Source organism: Pistacia vera, unplaced genomic scaffold (genome assembly GCF_008641045.1).
Source record: "Pistacia vera cultivar Batoury unplaced genomic scaffold, PisVer_v2 Contig136, whole genome shotgun sequence".
NCBI classification, from domain to species: Eukaryota; Viridiplantae; Streptophyta; class Magnoliopsida; order Sapindales; family Anacardiaceae; genus Pistacia; species Pistacia vera.
Window position 1 is genome coordinate 1,050,610 of NW_022195423.1, and position 17,725 is coordinate 1,068,334.

The window sequence follows — 17,725 nt, forward strand, 5'->3', positions numbered from 1 at the left end:
AATAGTAAGTTTTTTATGAACCTAGATATATGTATAATAGTTCTCATTTTTTTAAAATATAAGGGTGGATCTGGGTATATATATTAATTGACAATTTTTGGTGGCTTGTACATTAATAAATTTTTTTTTTTTTTTTTTAAATATGAGGCCTACCCTCAAAGGGGCTAAATCCGCCCCTGCACAAAAGGCTACTAAGTGCCAAGGTTAGAGGGGTTTTGTAGAGTGGAGGCCAAAGGTTCAAGGGGTGGTGGACGTCAGAATTAGGTTATCAACCGGAATTTGGCCGGAAAAAACAACTCAATATGCGAGTCACGGTCGGTGAACAAGGGGCTACCAAGTGTCAGGGTTAGATGGGTTTTGTAAAGTGGAGGTCGATGGTTCAAGTGGTGGTGTTGGATTGAATTTGTGACGCTGGAATAAGTCAAAATTTGGCCGAAAAATCAACCCAATTACGACGGTGTTCACGAGTCACGATTGGCAAACGGGGGACTATCAAGTTTCAGGGTTAGAGGGGTTTTGTGGAGTAGAGGACTGTGGTTCGGGTGGTGATGTCGGATTGAATTTTGGCCATCGAAATCAACTTGAATTTGGCCAGAAAAGTCAATACTCAAACAGATCACATGAGTGTATCTGCTAGATTTTAAACTTGCAAGGACTGACAAGTATATTTCAGGGATATTTTTGCAAGATTTCAAACTTTTTAGATACCAACATGTCGTCAGTTTGACTAGTCAAACCGTGAGCTGAGTCCTTGATCGGGTCAAGGCCCAGTCCTGTTTTCAAAACATTGGTTCCATTATTGGCATAAAATAAATTTGGATTTTGGTATTTTTACAATATTTTCTTATAATATTATTAATAACTATGTTTTATAATATAAGTTATATATAAAAGATAATGATTCTCAAATCAAGAAGTCCTGACATAAATTTATTAAGATCATGCATATACATCATTAGATCTAGGCAGGGACGTGATGTAGCAAGTGCTTTAGATATGGGTTCACTTGAACCCACTCAAAGTTTGCGAAAAATTAAAAATATGTTTATATTTTATAATAGTTGATAATTTTGAGCTCACTTAAATTTATATTTACCCACAAAAAATTATATTAATTAACAATTTTTCACCTTTTCTCTCTTCTTCATTTTTTTTTTCCTCTTCTTGTCATATTTCTTCTTCTTTTGATTAAATTAATCAAGAAATACTCCTCCTCCAAAGGTCACAAACTAAGATGGCGCTCATTTTTTGTTATTTTGCTTAAAAATCTCTTCTTTTGACTTTCTTAATTAATGAAAAATCGTAAACTATAAACTTTTGTTGAATTTAATAAATAGATTTGAAATTGGGTATATATAATTTTTAAAATAAAATTTTTAGATTACATATTTTTTATACTTATTACTTTAGTATATATTTTATTGTAAATTTATCAATTTAGATGTTTTTAACCCCTATTGACTAAAAATCCTGACTACATCCTTGGATCTAAGTTATAAAATATTATTTTAATCTAATGTAATGAATCTAACAGTGAATATATATGGTCTTAACAAAATTTATATCAAGGAATATATATATATATATATATATATATATGTATTCAAGTTATGATCGATATGGATTAATGAAAATATCGTAATGATAAGTGGTTTAATTATGTTAATCATAGCAATCACATACATCTAAAATTTACGCATAATTGTAAAATTGGCTATTGATTCTCTTGGTTGAATTGATTATTTGTTTAACCCCTTTCTTNGCCGTCAGTTTAATTAGTCAAACCGTGAACTGGGTCCTTGACCGGGTCAAGGCTCGGTTCGGTTTTCAAAACATTGGTTCCATTATTGGCATAAAATAAATTTGGATTTTGATATTTTTACAATATTTTCTTATAATATTATTAATAACTATGTTTTATAATATAAGTTATATATAAAGGAGAATAATTCTCCAGTCAAGACATCCTGATAGAAATTTATTAAGATCATGCATATACATCATTAAATCTAGGCAGCGACGTGACGTAGCAAATGCTTTAGATATGGGTTCACTTGAACCCACTCAAAGTTTGCCAAAAATAAATGCTTTAGATATGGGTTCACTTGAACCCACTCAAAGTTTGCCAAAAATAAATAACATGTTTATATTTTATAATAGTTGACAGAGCTCACTTAAATTTATATTTACCCCCACAAAAATTTATATTAATTAATAATTTTTCACTTTTTCTTTCTTCTTCCTTTCCTCTCCTCTTCTCTCATATTTTCTTCTTCTTTTAATTAGATTAATCAAGAAATACTACTCCTCCAGAGGTCACAAGATAAGATGATGCTCATTTTTTGTTATTTTGCTTAAAAATATCTTCTTTTAGCTTTCTTAATTAATGAAAGATCATAAGCTATGAGTTTTTGTTGAATTTAATAAATAGATTTGAAATTGGGTATGTGTAACTTTTAAAATAAAATTTTTAGATTACATTTTTTTAATGCTTATTATTTCAATATATATTTTATTGTAAATTTATCAATTTAGATCTTTTAACCCCATTGACTAAAAACCCTTACTACATCCGTGGATCTAAGTTATAAAATATTATTTTAATCTAATGTAATGAATCTAACGTGAATATATATGGTCTTAATATATATATATATATATTCAAGTTATGATCAATATGGATTAATGAAAATATCGTACTGATAAGTGGCTTAATTATGTTAATCATAGCAATCGCATACATCTAAAATTTACAGACAAAAAAACTGCAAAATCCATATGTTAACCGTATTCTGAAACAACCTCCCAAAAAAAAACAAAAAATTGGCTTATCAAATTATACATCAAACCTTTATTTTACATCAAGCATTCAAGCAATACACAAAGAACCCCAAATATATATTTTTTAAAATAATATAAACTATAATATTGTAATATTTACAAATTAAATATATTCCCAGGGTTTTAGTTTGTGTTTGTTGGGTGAAATTTACAATTGGAACGAAAAAAAAAAAAAAAAATCGTAATGGGCCGAAAAACAACATTGGGCCACCTCAAGCCCGGTCCAGCAAGCTGTTCTTTTGATTTCTGTTCATTTCAACAATTTACAGGAAAAAAAAATGTTAGGGTTTACATCTCTTACATCTTCGCCATTTCCAAAACTCGTCCCAATTCTTCACCATAACAATTATGATCTGCTTCTCAAAATCAAATCCCAGAAAATTCCTTCAAGTTTCGTCCTTTTCGCGCAAAATCCCAAGAAAAAGGACTTAGAAACCAGTGAGAAAGACGCAGAGAAACAGCAGGCAAATGGGTCCGTTAATGGTGACGATTTGAAGAAAGATCGACGGAGCCTGTTTAATTTAAAGTGGGGTTAGATTTTGGAGCCGGATCCGGATAACATATTCGCCGTTGGATTGACGGGAGTATTGACTTGGGCGAGTGTTCAAGTGTTGTGGCAATTGCTGGTAATTTCGTCGGCCATCCTTGTTGCTTCTTTGAAATATTCTTTCATTGCAGCCCTTCTCCTCTTCATTCTCATTACTCTTCTTTGATTCGAACAATTCCGGCAATGTATTTTTCTTTTATTTTGAAAAATTATATGTATACATAGTATTATTCAAGTTCAAGATATGTTTGGTTATGGTAAAATTCAATTCGTGGATATAAAGATTGTAAATATCTTTGCAAGAATATAATTTTGAGGAGTTTATTATATAAATGATATTTATATATTGCAGTACTAATTCAGTGTCACATTATGTAGAATCTAACCATTTGATAAATTGAAAACTGAAATTAAAATTCCCATTCCCAAAGTTTTAGCTGAGTAAGTTGATTTAGGGTCTGATTGATACAGTTTTTTCGAAGAACTTATAAGAAAATTATTCTAGTGTAACTCATTTGAATAAAGCTTTTATATAAAATTTATAAGGAATTTTTGTAGTAGATGTAAAATAACTTACTTTAAATATATAACAAAATAAATAAAGAAAAATTTTCAAAAAGTATTTATAAATTTAAAGAAACTACTTCTAACTTTACTTTAAATAATAAATACATGGTACATAGGCCATTTGGTTTTTTTTCTGTGCAGATTACACTTTTGAATCTAGGCCTGTTTTTGCCGTTGGCATCTGGTGTTCTTTTTGTATAGGCCTTTCAGAGGTTAGTGCTTTTGTTCCAAAAGCGTGTAAATTTTTTGTGTAGTTGGTGCCTTGGTCCTGGCCAAGGTACTCTGCTCTTCTCTTGAAGAGGAATCCCCTTTCCTAGTTGTATTTTTTATTCTTTTATAAAATTACCATTTACCCAAAAAACACTTTTACTTTAAATAAACTCTTTTGATAAATAGGTCAACCCAATTAAACATGCTCTTATAACTTTTGTGGCCAGATCAAAGGAACTTTATATTGTTCTGGAATCATCTGATTCCAACAACACCGTTTTCAGATCTTAATGTTCTATCTCAGCTCCTTGTAGACTGTTAATAATCTCCAATAATCCTTTTGTTGCGGTCAAGATAAATTCAAGAGAGAATACATTGGGACAGATGATACTACCAAAAGAGAATGGCTATGAAGCAAAATTTCGTTACTATCAATAATACATTGAGGAAACACACCGCCGTTTTCGCATACTAGAAATTATCAAGCAAAACATCTATACTAAATGCTACAGTAGGATGGAATCTATAAAGTTTGTTAAAAGCCAAAAAACTGGAAGACTATAAACACCTACTTTCATCTGCCGAGCCAATTAACTTCACCGTTTGGGTTAGATGAGCGCCCACCTATGATATAAATCGTTCAATCTCAAAAGAACATCATTTCAGAACTTTTATCATATGACCAAATCGACCTGGCAGAATGTAATGCTGATATTGCCCACAAAGTATAACAAGATGGCACATCTATTCTTCATCAAACTTTATCTTCTTTGGAGCTGGCTGTACACTACCCACCTGTAGAGCAACATAAAAATGATGAGTGGCTAAATTCTCAAATTCCTGACAGTAATGCCGCAATTGTGACATAAGATTTAATTATTTCTCTATTCCAAGAGATAAGAATAACGACAATAAACGTTTACCAAGACACCACCACAAGGCAAATAATTGAAAGGGCATGAGCTGTTATCAATGTGAGCACGTGTGTATTATATGACAATTATTGGAAAAGAACATATCACCAACTAGCACACCCTTGTCATATTAACACTATGCAATTTACATTTTTCTTATATTGAACAAGCGCTAGGCAATACACAAGTTACAAACAAACTTGATGCCTGAATATCACAAATTGAAGTCAATTAACCAACAGTGTATTTAGCTTCTAATTAAGCCATTACTAACCTAGTTTGTTTTCATCTAATGCTTAAGTCTGGCCCACATCCCTTTATTATCATGTCAACTAGAACATTACAATTTAAACGACTTATAATCATATAATACTACCTTAATGGAAATAAGCATCAAGACTCTTATTTGATATTTTCCAGAGAGTGACTTCGTGTGCTTTTCTTCTATTTTTATTTTTACAGTCATTGCACTAATAAATGCAATCGGCCACACAACCCTTACTAAAGAAAATAAAAGACACTTGCTACTTACAATTTCTGGGCACTCATACTCAATACCAGCATCTTCTATCCTCTTGCGCCGCTTCTGATCACGCTTCAAAATTTTCTCTACCAGCTTCCTGTGCTCTTCCAAAGTTCTTTCCTGAACAATAATTGAAAAAAATGAGACACTAATTTAAAGAGGAGTTTCTATTGACTTCCATTCGTAGATATTGCAATAACAATATGATTGGAAAATATTTCACTTATGCAAAATGAATTACCTTGTTTTGTTGCCTCCGTTCCACTTGAACCCTATCCACTGGCTTGTATCGGTAATTAAAGCCTCTCCACCTATATGTCCAGGGGGGGAAGCAAAGAGGCATATACCATCAGCAGCCCATTTGTAAAATGTACATGAAGAATGAAACATGCTTCTTCATGTACCATTCCATCATATATAAGCAATAAATGCAAGAAATTTTAACAATGAAACAAACATCTACCTGATGAGATTTAAGACAGTTTGGTTATATTAAAATCTTCATATTTACTCTGATCTAATTTCCATGGACACTAGTACCAGGGTCAAGTATGATACGGCATACACAAAGTGGACTCAAGTGAATGTTTTCCATAACAAGGAAGCAGCTAAAAGATATAAAACAGTAGATTGCTTGGAATTCAACATGCATACACCTAGGTAAATTGAAATGCCCATACATAAATTCCAGAGCATGTAACATGCAAATCCAGATTATCAAAGGCGGGCAAACAATGCCCTCAACAAATTGGGTATTTATAAAGATTTCATGGGGAAATTTATTAATTCTAGTTGTATGCGTCATTTTGGCAAAAGGGTATAAGCACTTCACGATGGACTAAAACTGTTTCAATCCCTTGAAGATGATACATACCACCAACAAACACCATCCTCCTGTCAAAACCATCCCATTAACCCAAAAGAAATCCAAAAAATTAAAAAGGATAAAAGATTAAAAAAATTACTTCACTTCTCTCTCTAAAATTTCCACTGTATTCCCATTCAATTTCTAGTACAAGACAACAATATGTTTTCTTATATTTTTTGATACCCAAAATCCTTCAACCTTTCTCAAGTTCACAAACTGTTAACAATCACCAATTAAGAAACCTTTAAAAATACAAGATTATTAAATTCTTACAATTTGGGATGAACATGCTCTGGAGGAATAAGATGCACTTGCAAAAGGTGCTCAAACAAGAGATAACCATGCATAGTATCAGCCACAACTTCTGCTACCTGCACTCAAAATATATATTTAAGAACAGAGGAACAAAATATCATAGGCACTTCAACTTTAAATCCCAGTGCCATGAAAACAACCTCAGGATCTTTAAATTCGAGGAAGCCAAAATGCTTTGATTTTCCATTCTGTCAAACATCAGATAAGTAGAGTCAGTTGATGCCAACTACAAGATGACAAATGTAATAAAACCACAAAGAAAACATAAAATGCAAGTCATCAATTTGTTAAAAATTCCTATAATCTTAAATAGAGTTTGACATAAAAGAGACAGTGGGGAGGAGAGGACAAAAGAGATAGAGATTATGAACAATCGAGTTGGATATAGCCGAACACAAGAATTTTCAATTCATAACTCAGAGAAGGAAATTTCAAGATGAAAGTCAGCTACCAATGAAAGGCCAATACTAACTATCCACATTCATATCATCAAACGGTTTTCAATTCCCCAGAATTCTCAAGCTGCTTTCCCTCAGGTCAAAACTTAAGATGAAAAATGGAAAAACAACTGCGTCCAGTTAAAGTCAACTACAATAAAATAACTTGGTAAAATGCACTACTCAAATAACACCCTAATGCACTAACCTTTTTATTCCTTGCAATTCTTAGCCTCTTGATTACACCAAATTGGCCAAAGAAAGCTGTGACAACCAAACCAATTAGCAATAATCAGTGAACCCAATAAACATTATCTAATACATATTTGACACTCCATCGAAGCTTTACAACTCATTTACCTTGCATTTCCTTCTCATAGAACCCATGTGGAATCCGACCAATGTACAGAACTGTGGCCTTACATACAGGTGGTTTTTCCACAGGAAGCTTACGCCCAGGCCCTCCTTCAAGCGGCTTTAATACATACAAAAAAAAAAAATATATATATATATATATATATATAAATTTAAAAAAAAAAAAAATGAAACACTAAAAATCACATACATAAGGTAAATCAACTTGAATTGAATCCTGCGCTACTGGGTGTGCTAGGGGAGTGCTGTATAAAAACAGTTGCGTAAAAACAGTTTTCTCCAAAGCATACGAAATTTCAGAAATAACAGACCAAGTGCTTCTCAAAAAGCGCTTTAATTATCCCAAAAATCACTTTCATCTATTACACCCTTGGGAATAGCTTATACAGAGCCAAAACTCATAATAAGGTGAACTTTATTTAACCAAAAGTGCTTCTCAAAAAGTGCTTTTTTTATCCCAAAATTCACTTCCATTTCAGATTAATTGAAACTACAAAACTTATAACATAAACCAAAATTAACATACCAAGAAATCAGCTGCTTCTTTCTTGTCACTCGGGATTGATAACTGTGAAGAAGCTTTCTTCAAGTTCTTCTTCAAAGCTTTCTTTTGCTTGGCCCCCATTTCACTAACAAAAACAGACCCAGAAATATGTTATTCTCACAAAACGATTATGCCAATTAAAACAGAGCTTATTCAATATTCCAAGTCTACCTGGTGTTAATTCATATAAGTCTAAAACATGTAAAATCATAGACATCGAAACAACAAATACAAAACCCAATCTTAAAAACAATTTATTTGTTCATCTTGCTCACCTGAAGAGATGAAACAGAGTAGAGGCACAAAGTGTCGAGAGCCGGACTCTGAGGCTAGGGTTTAGATTATAAACCTTTTGCGGGTTTTATTTTTGGGCTTAAACTGATTGGGTTTTTATTCTTAAATTATGGTCTTATATATCCCCAGCCTGATTTCTAATTGCACCCAACGTGATCAAAGGGCTGTCAATTTTAGACAGCCTTTTTGCTTAATTTGATTTTTATTTTTCAACTCCTTCCTTTCTTACATTGAAATGTCAATTATACCCTCTTAATGATATCACAACTTCACAAGTAGTGGTTTTGCAAGACAATTTCTCATAATTGTGTCCTGCAAAAACAATACAACTTTTTTGTGTCTTTTTTTTTTTTTTTTTTTTATGATCGGAGTGTTCGAGCTAGCTTGTACGCACTTCGATTAATCTCCAAAGCTGATTGAACACTCTATAAGCCTAATATTATAAGTCACAAATTTTACACGTAACCCCAAAATGATTCGAACATAAAAAGTCAATGAAGGAAGTAAATGTTTTCGATTGCTAAACCAACCCCTTAGGGTTACAATACAACTTCTTTTTCTAAGATTTTCTCTCAAAATTTCAAGTTGTGCAATTGCAAAATTCAGTATTATATTTTCCTAATAAGTTGATTAAAGGTAACAGGGTATTTGTCTCTTTTATTTATTTATTTTTTGTGAAAAGGGTAAAAAATCATTAAAATTCATTTTGAGGTCAAGAACGTCTGATTGAATTTTTGTCTTTCCATTGAAAAAAAGAATTCAAACTTTACATTTTTTAGATTTAAGTTAATGTATTATATGAATTCTTAGAACTACTATTTTCAACTAGTAACTGAGCTCCAAGCGGAACAAACTTTACCTACAATGTCAAGGGTTCAAACTGCATTAGAAGCATCTTGCCTGGCAAGGGATACTTACCTAAAACATGTTTTACATACTTAGATACTTGATATCTTGTTAATAAATAATTTAATAATTTTAAAACATTGATCTACAAATACAAAAGAACTCAAGTATTTTTTAAAATTTTAAAGGCTTCGTTTGGTTGGATTTTGGGAATACTACTTTTAATATTCCCAAAAAAGTTAAACAATAAAACACCCCAAAACTCACAATATTATTCAACTTTATTCAACATTTTTTAAACCCCCTAAATTTATTAATTCAATTAAATACCCCTTAATATTTTAATATTTTTATTACGACGACTCCGGCCACCCTCCGGCAGTGGTGGCCGACTGTCCGTATTTGAGAGTGGATTGGGGGTATTTTTATTAACTTTTAATGTTTTATTATAAGGGGTGTTTTGTAAAAAAACAAACATAGGGGGAATTTTACAATTTGTCAATCCTACATCGTAATACCCGCCCAATTCAACTTTTTTTTTTTAACTTTTTTAAAAAAACTTTTCCCAAAAACACAAAATTATGAACCAAACGGAGCCAAAATGATAAATCATTTTTCTTTTATCTAATTAACTCATGCTCATATTGAAAGCTTAGTAAAAATGAAAAGCAAAGTTCAAATTTCACTCATTTACCAGGCTTTTACAAACGCAATCAAATGCTCACAGAACTTGCGAAACATACAAACAGTCAGTCTTATTTTATACATGATTAGCAAGCCTCACCAAATGTGTCACAATTAATCTCCTGCACCTTAGAACAAGCGGCATTGCAGTCAAATATGCTGCCCTCTCGGACTCTTTAATATGAGTCGACATCATATGAAAATGACTAAACTTTACACAACCGCACAACCCAGAAACCACTTCACGCGATTTTTGAGTTTATAATGATGTAAAATTCAGGTAAGTTGGATCAAAGATGTATGACTGCGACTGATGACTGCTCTTATAATGGCACATGAGACTAATGAGCTCTATGTATCGTGCATTGGTGTTAAGCTGGGAAGGAATATTGAAAATGAACATCCCATGTTAGCTGTGTTACTTTAGCTCAACTCGCAAAATATGCATGGCAAATATCCTGCCAAGGAATTTCAAAAACACACATTAAGACCTTGGATTCTGCTAAAATGCTATATTTTGAAAGACGATAAAGAAAGAAAGAGCGAGTTGTGAAGCCACGCTCGATCAAAAAATCTATATATCTGAGACTCAAATAAACACAAGGGCGGTTCACCTGTATAATTAGAGAAGAGAGCCTTACTGCCACATGAACAACTATTCATATGGAATTCAAATGCCCTGTAGATTAGTTATTAAATGTATGCTGACTGGGCCGAAAAATGGAACTCATGAGCAATTGCTGCAAAATTTCCATAACATTGGAGAAACAAGGACGGCTGTCAGGGTCACTGCAACATGATTAAAGCATGTTATCAGAGAGGTAAAGCAACAAATTATTATGTGAAATAGTCTCATTTACCCAAAAAATAAAAAAAAAATAAAAAAAAATCCGAGATAATACTGGCAATCATTTGAAGTGGCTGTAAACATACTCTGCCCAGCAGCTCTCCATCAAGGTAGCCACTGCAGGGTTCACATTGTCTGGAATCTCAAGCCTTTTACCGCTAAAGGCAACGGCTCCAATAACCTGCAAGTACGATATGCCATATTTAATGAGCTACATTTTTAAGATGAAACTGGTTGACTCTTCTGTATCACCTAAATGTCACAAAACAGTACTTAGAAGAACGGAAAAGCTAGATAAATTACTAATTGATAAGTTAAAGCATGTAGAGCTTGACTCCTCTCCACTGACAAGCCATACTTTATCAGCATGTAGAGTAGGCTACACCATTGACTCTATTGAAATTATATGTTTCCATTTCAGACTGGGGCCAAAAGTTGTTAGTGAGTAGCAGAAATGGCGTTCTAATTTATTTTCAGATACTTCAAACAAATCACAGCTAATTGTTTTTAACAGAATCCATTTTGGCATCAGCTTCCAACTGCTCCAAAATAATAGTTAGTGACCTTGTCACCTTTACCTCCAACAGATAAAGTTTCTTACAGAGCCACATTTCAATTACAATCAAATTCAAAGAGCTTATTTTAGCTGATTATCAGGTTTACAAATCTAAAGTCATCAACAGAGATCAAATTTCTTCTTCTTTTTTTTTTTTTTTTCTTTGACTGTTCCTCAATAAATTCATTAAGAAATTATTATTTTGAAGCCACATAATAGATGAATGACCTGCATAGGAGTCAAGTTTTTCCAAGGTTGCTGCAGAGTAATAAGTTCCCACAAGACCACACCAAAGCTGAAGACATCTGATTTCTCATTTGATCGCTCTTCACGTAGAACTTCTGGTGCCATCCACTCCGGCTATTAAAAAATAAAAAAACAGATAGGTTTTAGTATCTGAACTCATCCATGCTTCCGTTATCTAACAATTACAGAAATCTGATAGGTAACATATTTTAAAAGCTTAAATATAACTTACAGTCCCTGCCGCAGTTTTTGATGAGAGATAAGTGTTTGCCTTTGAACGAGAAAGACCAAAATCACAGACCTGGATGATCATATTCACCATATTTAAAGGTTAAGTAAGATGTACATGATTATCATGATTCAAAATTCAATTTACAATGCATTCGAAGTTTTCTGTGTTCAGATGAAATAGTACAGACTACTTAGTTGATGCATAGTGAGCACTAATTGAGTTTCAGCAGTGAGGTTAATGGACTATCTCCTAAGATCATAAAGAGAATATTCATGAATTAAATGTAAGTATCTTCCTCAAAAAATTCTTCAAAGATCCTAAAGTCTGTTGAGACGGAGGCCAAAAGAGAAGTTGACAATTGAATTCTACTTCATGAAATATTAGTAACTTCCTCGCAAACTTCTACAGATCTTCTTTTGAATTAATAGAAACAGTTGGCCGCTTTTAGTGCATTTTTACATGAAAAATACTTTCCCACTCAGCATTAACATAGATCACTCCCTCTTTTAAACTTCTCAAATTCAGCACAGAGCAATTTTCCCATATTGTGATTCAATAACACAAAAAATAGCAAAAACAACTTTTTATTGTTTTTAAATTTTAAAGAAGATTGTTCTTCCAACCAAATGCGTTTTCTAAGTATTTTTTTCTGTATAATATATAAACAGACAATTGTTTTTGCATTCCAAAAAAAACCCTTATCCTACTGATCAAATGAATGGTTGACTAAGAAACAGGTAGACATGGCCACATGGGTAGGATTGGCTTCCACGTTGAATTATCAACTTAACAAGGAAGTATTGTTTCAAAACCTTATCTACCATATATTGACTTAAAAGAAAAGATAGAAGCTTGAAGTTTGAAGAACTCAAAGCAGAATGATTTTCTAACTCTCACCTTAACAGTGTAATTACTGTCAACCAAAAGATTTGGAGACTTTAAATCTCGATGAACAATAGGAGGTCTACGCTGATGAAGATAATTCATCCCCTTTGCCTGTACAGAGCAATAAACATCTCTTAAATCTAAAGGAAAGTACAAATTCATGTCTAATGTGTAACAAGGATAACAATGCAAGTTTTTCACCAGCACATTTCCATTCAGCATTCTTGCTTAGAAACAGAATCAAATGTCTAATATAACATACCACGTCATAAGCCATATTTAAGCGAAGCCTCAAATCCAGTACCTCTCTTGCATCAGGCATCTGCAATAGATTAAACAAGCTGCCTCTGCAATCCAAAATATGAATTTCAATTACTGATACATAAAAGTGATAGCCTTCATTTCTGATGGCATAAATAAAGAGAATATAGAAGAAATCATTACAGAGAATTTTGATACCTTGATAAATATTCTGTAACTATTGACAGGTTTGGGGGCTGGGTAACAGCACCCATAAAGAGAACAATATTAGGATGCCGTAAACGTTTCATGATTGCAACCTAACAAATAATTACAGCCAAAAAATGATATTAAAGAACCAGATAATGTGAACATATTGCAAAGAAGAAAAGGGCTAGAGTTATCTCCACGTTCCAAAGCTGTTTCCATTTTCTCATTTATTTTCAGAAAGCACAAAGTAGCTTCAGCATACCTCCCTCAAAAATTCCTCAAAGCGATCTGCGTGGAATTCTTGCTCCACAAGGATTTTGACAGCAACATCCTAAGAGCAAGAAACTTAAAATTAAACAATTGAATTGCATGCTGCACTAGAACCAGGACAGAAATTTTAACCATATTATTCCACTGCTGCAAAAAATCGAAATGCATTGACGAAACATAAATGTTCATTATTACAGTAAACAAATTACAGTATAAGAAGGAACGTAAAACAGAAAATCATTTGATAAGTCCAGAACCCTGTAAACTACCCTAAGGATGCAGACGATGCAAGCAAATAGACTATGCTCACTACAGTGTTTAATCTGAAATTTATAAGATCAGAAAATTGATGTCTCTTACAGAATTAACAAAACAAACAAAACATCTGTTTTTAAAAGAAAAATAATTTAAGCAAACAAGCGAAGATGGAAAAATAAAAATAACTAGGCAAGCATTCATGGATGCAAGTAGAGATAGAAAGTGTGCCATGTTGTGCCAGCACCGCCTATACAAATCATCAAACTTCATATTAGACATTACAAATAAAAGGAAAAAAAAAAATGTATATATATATACTTACTGAATTACGCCATTTAGCATGATGGACAGTTCCGTAAGAACCTGAAAAGCATTCAAAAAGTCAGAATCCTCCATAGGAAGTCTCTTACAATATTTATGTCATAAAGTATAGCATGCATGAAAAGAAATTTGCATGCATCAACAATTACTAAAGCATGGAGTGTTGATGTCCAAAAGACAACATAAACCTTTCCCAATTTTCTTCTTTAAAACAAGTTCATTCCATGGGATGTCCAAACCTTCCTCTTCAAGATAAAGTTCACTACTTGATGTAGTCAAGACTGACTGAGTTGCTTCCGAACTTGGTGGAACAGTTACAGAACCTCTGTCAAATTGTGATGATTTGATGACATTCAGATTAGATAAGTTTTGTATCTGCATATCTCTATTTGGGGTAACCTTACAAGCACCTCCTTGGAACCGTGATGACACTGAAGATACAAGATTGTTGCTTGAAGTGGAAATAGTGTTATTCTTGTCATAGAATTTCAAGTCAAATGTATTAGAAAACCATGGATGAGTTTTATCATCTTGATCATTAGCAGCACCTGTCATGATGAAAAGAAAGGACAGAAATAAATCACTAGTGGAGCATGTTAATTATAGAGGTCATTGTTCATTTGTCAGTAAAATCTTTGGCTGCCAAGTGTCACTGCTTCAAGCCATAAAACATGGAGACGTTGGGTAATGGCAAATGCAAATGGAACCAAGGATTCACCTGAGAAAACATCATCTTGTGCAATGTTGAGAGATTGGTTCTCAGAGAAATACAATTTGGCTAATGTCCTGAAGTTCCCAGCAGTCTTTACAGCTTTAAACCTTGGATGACATAAGGGTGAAGAAACTAAGACAGAAGCAGAACCGTTGAGAGAGGAATCAGGGTGACTTAAGACTCCAGGCTCCCTAAACAAATCAACCAAGTACTCCCTGGAAAGAATATACATTAATATACTTCCACAAAGAGACAAACTCAAGTTCCTAAGTCTAACTACTTCATAGTAGTTAGCATGCTAACACAGTTCTGAACTGATAGGTCTCTTTTCACAAATATGGTGTATCTTCAATTACTTTTGATACAAGTGTTTCTTTCCCCTCAATATCAGCCTTTATCCTCCAATATAGTAAACAAGTCAATAAACTAAGCTAAATCATCTTATATTATGGCTTGAATAAAAAAATAATCCATGTTCTTAACTTCTCCAAAGCACTCTAACTCTGAACATGCTAATGTTAAGTAAATGCCTATGTTTTGTCACCTTTATAAAGTTCCTTTAGATCTTTTCTAACCTATGAATTTTCCAATCACTTGCCCGGCTGAAACCCTTCGCTGTCATACATTTTATTATAAATATTATGCACCCTTTTAACTCATCACAGTTTATTCAACCGTTTTTTATATGTTATTTACTGATTTTCATCCTAATTACCTGGACATTCCTATCTCTTTAAACTTCCTTCTATTCTATTGAAGCGTCTCCATTGACTAACCAATTTCCCTACACTTTCTCAAGCTTGTTGCTCTGAAAAGTTCAGATAATTAAAAATTGATGAAATGCAACACAACATACCTGTCACAACCAATTTTCACAAGGCAGGAGGAAGCATCATCCCTCCTACAATATTTGCAGCCCTTAGCAATTCGGCAAGGTAAGTTAACTAATTCCGCCAACACCTGAAAAAATTAAAATTACTGGAAAGCTTCATCCTATAAGACCTCTTCTTGAGATTTTAATCATAGAAGAATTGAAACATAGGCTGATGCTCATGAGCCATTAAATCAAAGTTAAAGATTTACTTTAAACAACAGTGCACGATGGACACAGAGGCCAACCGATAAGCTTCCAATCGGGAGTATTACAGAGCTGAGGCAGTCCTCCAGAGTTTCAGAATGCTCTTTCCACCTTTTACCCAATTCTTCTTCATTAGAAGCTGCACCCCTTATGATAATAATGAAAGCTTGTTCAGCAGAAAAGTAGGATGAAGAATTCAAGATGAAGTCAGTTATAAAGGAAAGTAGACAACTCACCCCAGGTGATTACAAACAAGATTTGCAAGCTGACGAACAACATCTTCAGCAGTGATCCAGTTACACGAAAGAGACAGCACCCTGTTATGTAGTTCCTTCAAACCAGTATCCCTAGATTTATTGATCAAAACCACTTTTATTGACAAATCGTTACCAGGATGAATAGCCTTCAACGATTCATAAGATGGGATGAGACCGATGTCATGTTCATCGGTACTAATGGTCCATGCATATGGATCCATTCCATGTATCAGGTAAAACCCATCCGGTATTCTGTCAAAATAAGACAGACAGCCGTTCACCTGATACATGCACAAAAAAATTAGCAGCATATACATGAAGCAGACAAATTGCCAAATCATGGTAAATATTGATAACCAATCATAATCATTTTAAGGAAAATCCAGCTACTACTTTTTTCCACACAACATAAAGAAATCTTCAGAACAAAATAAATAGTGTCTATAACAACATCTTAAGTAATTTAGAGACTAAATATAATGATCATATGCCGAGCAACCCCTAACTGGCAATAGGGAAAATCAATTAGTGCTATTTATACAGTTTATGCTTCTTTGTCTTGCATGATCAAAATCAGCAACCCAACAGTCAACTATTAACTATACCCTTATCCAGAATTTGACAAAACACAATTCTTGTCATCGCTCCGCTGACTTAAGGTTCTGGTTTTCTGGATACTTTAAGAATTGTAAATTCAAAATGGTGATCTTTCATTTGATGCATCTTTTACATTAAATTACTGTTTCTTCCTTTTACAACTACTCTGCAGAACAACTCATTTTCTTCAACCCGAGCACTTAAACCAAAAACTAAAGACACGCAATAAAATAATAAATTATTGATCACCAATTGCTACACAGTGGAATCTCAATCCCCTCATTTTCTCAGAATTAAAAAACACTTTTCTCAGTTACCCAAATGGCAAACTAACCCAAAAAAATTATTGAGTCCAAATTTTCTCAACATTGAACATACCCAGTAAGTGAAATGGATTATTGAGTCCTATACAATGAAAATCCCACATTTTCTCAGCTACCCCAATGGCCAAACTAACGCAAAAAAAATATAATAATATAAATAAAAAAAAAATAAAAAAAACGACAAAAATCTCCAAAAGCAAATACCCAAAGCGATGAGAGAGAGTCCAACAGAACGTTTGCATGTTCGCAGATCAAACTAAGAAATTAGATCAACAGCAGAAGCAGCTTGAGAGGAAAGCCGAAGAGCCAAGCCAACTGCAACTGTAACTCTCTTCAGTCTGCAGAGCCAGCTTTTAAACGACGTCGTCATAGTCGTCTTCCCAACTCCCCCAGAGACTCCATCAACACTCAACAACTCACAATTCAGCAATAAGACCCATTCATTCTTCACAAAACCCAAGGCAACCATGAAAAAGAAGAATAAAAATAAAATAAAAACAAAAACAAAAAGTGATTTTGAAACCAAAAAATGGAAACTTAATTATTGTGGCTCTGGTCACTGGTAGAGACGATAATTTTAAAGAGGGGAAGAATTTGGTTGAATAACGTAGCTTTCATTATCATGGGTTTCAGATCAAATTAAATGAATGAAGCTATTGTATTGTCTTTGTCTTGTTTCCGTTTTAGGTGAGTTGAATTCGAGTCAAGTTTCAACTCTGAACGAGTTG

General features: G+C 33.3%; 3 protein-coding genes across 5 annotated transcripts; 1 reads left to right on the forward strand and 2 right to left on the reverse strand.

The window, feature by feature from the left end:
- The first annotated feature begins 3,095 nt into the window (after positions 1-3,095).
- LOC116122680 lies at positions 3,096-3,703 on the forward strand. Its single transcript, XM_031408515.1, is given in 1 exon segment — positions 3,096-3,703. A coding segment is annotated over 1 exon segment (435 nt). The 5' UTR covers positions 3,096-3,119; the 3' UTR covers positions 3,555-3,703.
- An 850-nt stretch (positions 3,704-4,553) lies between these two features.
- LOC116122651 (uncharacterized RNA-binding protein C1827.05c) lies at positions 4,554-8,530 on the reverse strand. Its single transcript, XM_031408476.1, has 9 exons — positions 8,417-8,530; positions 8,124-8,226; positions 7,583-7,697; positions 7,431-7,486; positions 6,926-6,973; positions 6,744-6,841; positions 5,844-5,913; positions 5,612-5,722; positions 4,554-4,960 (listed from the first exon to the last, which is right to left on the reverse strand). Exons 2-9 carry the CDS (start codon positions 8,220-8,222, stop codon positions 4,910-4,912), a joined length of 648 nt encoding a protein of 215 aa, XP_031264336.1. The 5' UTR covers positions 8,223-8,226; positions 8,417-8,530; the 3' UTR covers positions 4,554-4,909.
- A 1,680-nt stretch (positions 8,531-10,210) lies between these two features.
- Positions 10,211-16,383, reverse strand: LOC116122647 (serine/threonine-protein kinase CTR1-like). 3 transcript variants are annotated; one of them, XM_031408472.1, is made up of 16 exons: positions 16,211-16,380; positions 16,057-16,099; positions 15,826-15,967; positions 15,599-15,702; positions 14,749-14,957; positions 14,219-14,578; positions 14,032-14,072; positions 13,444-13,512; positions 13,191-13,291; positions 12,994-13,078; positions 12,744-12,842; positions 11,847-11,915; positions 11,597-11,728; positions 10,899-10,993; positions 10,580-10,754; positions 10,211-10,423 (listed from the first exon to the last, which is right to left on the reverse strand). In XM_031408472.1, the coding sequence occupies exons 1-15, from the start codon at positions 16,365-16,367 to the stop codon at positions 10,652-10,654; spliced, it is 1,809 nt and encodes a 602-aa protein (XP_031264332.1). In that variant the 5' UTR covers positions 16,368-16,380; the 3' UTR covers positions 10,211-10,423; positions 10,580-10,651. The 3 variants fall into 3 exon arrangements, with proteins under 3 accessions (XP_031264332.1, XP_031264331.1, XP_031264330.1); XM_031408471.1 differs by having other exon boundaries at positions 14,270-14,578; positions 16,057-16,383; XM_031408470.1 differs by having other exon boundaries at positions 16,057-16,382.
- Positions 16,384-17,725: the final 1,342 nt, after the last annotated feature.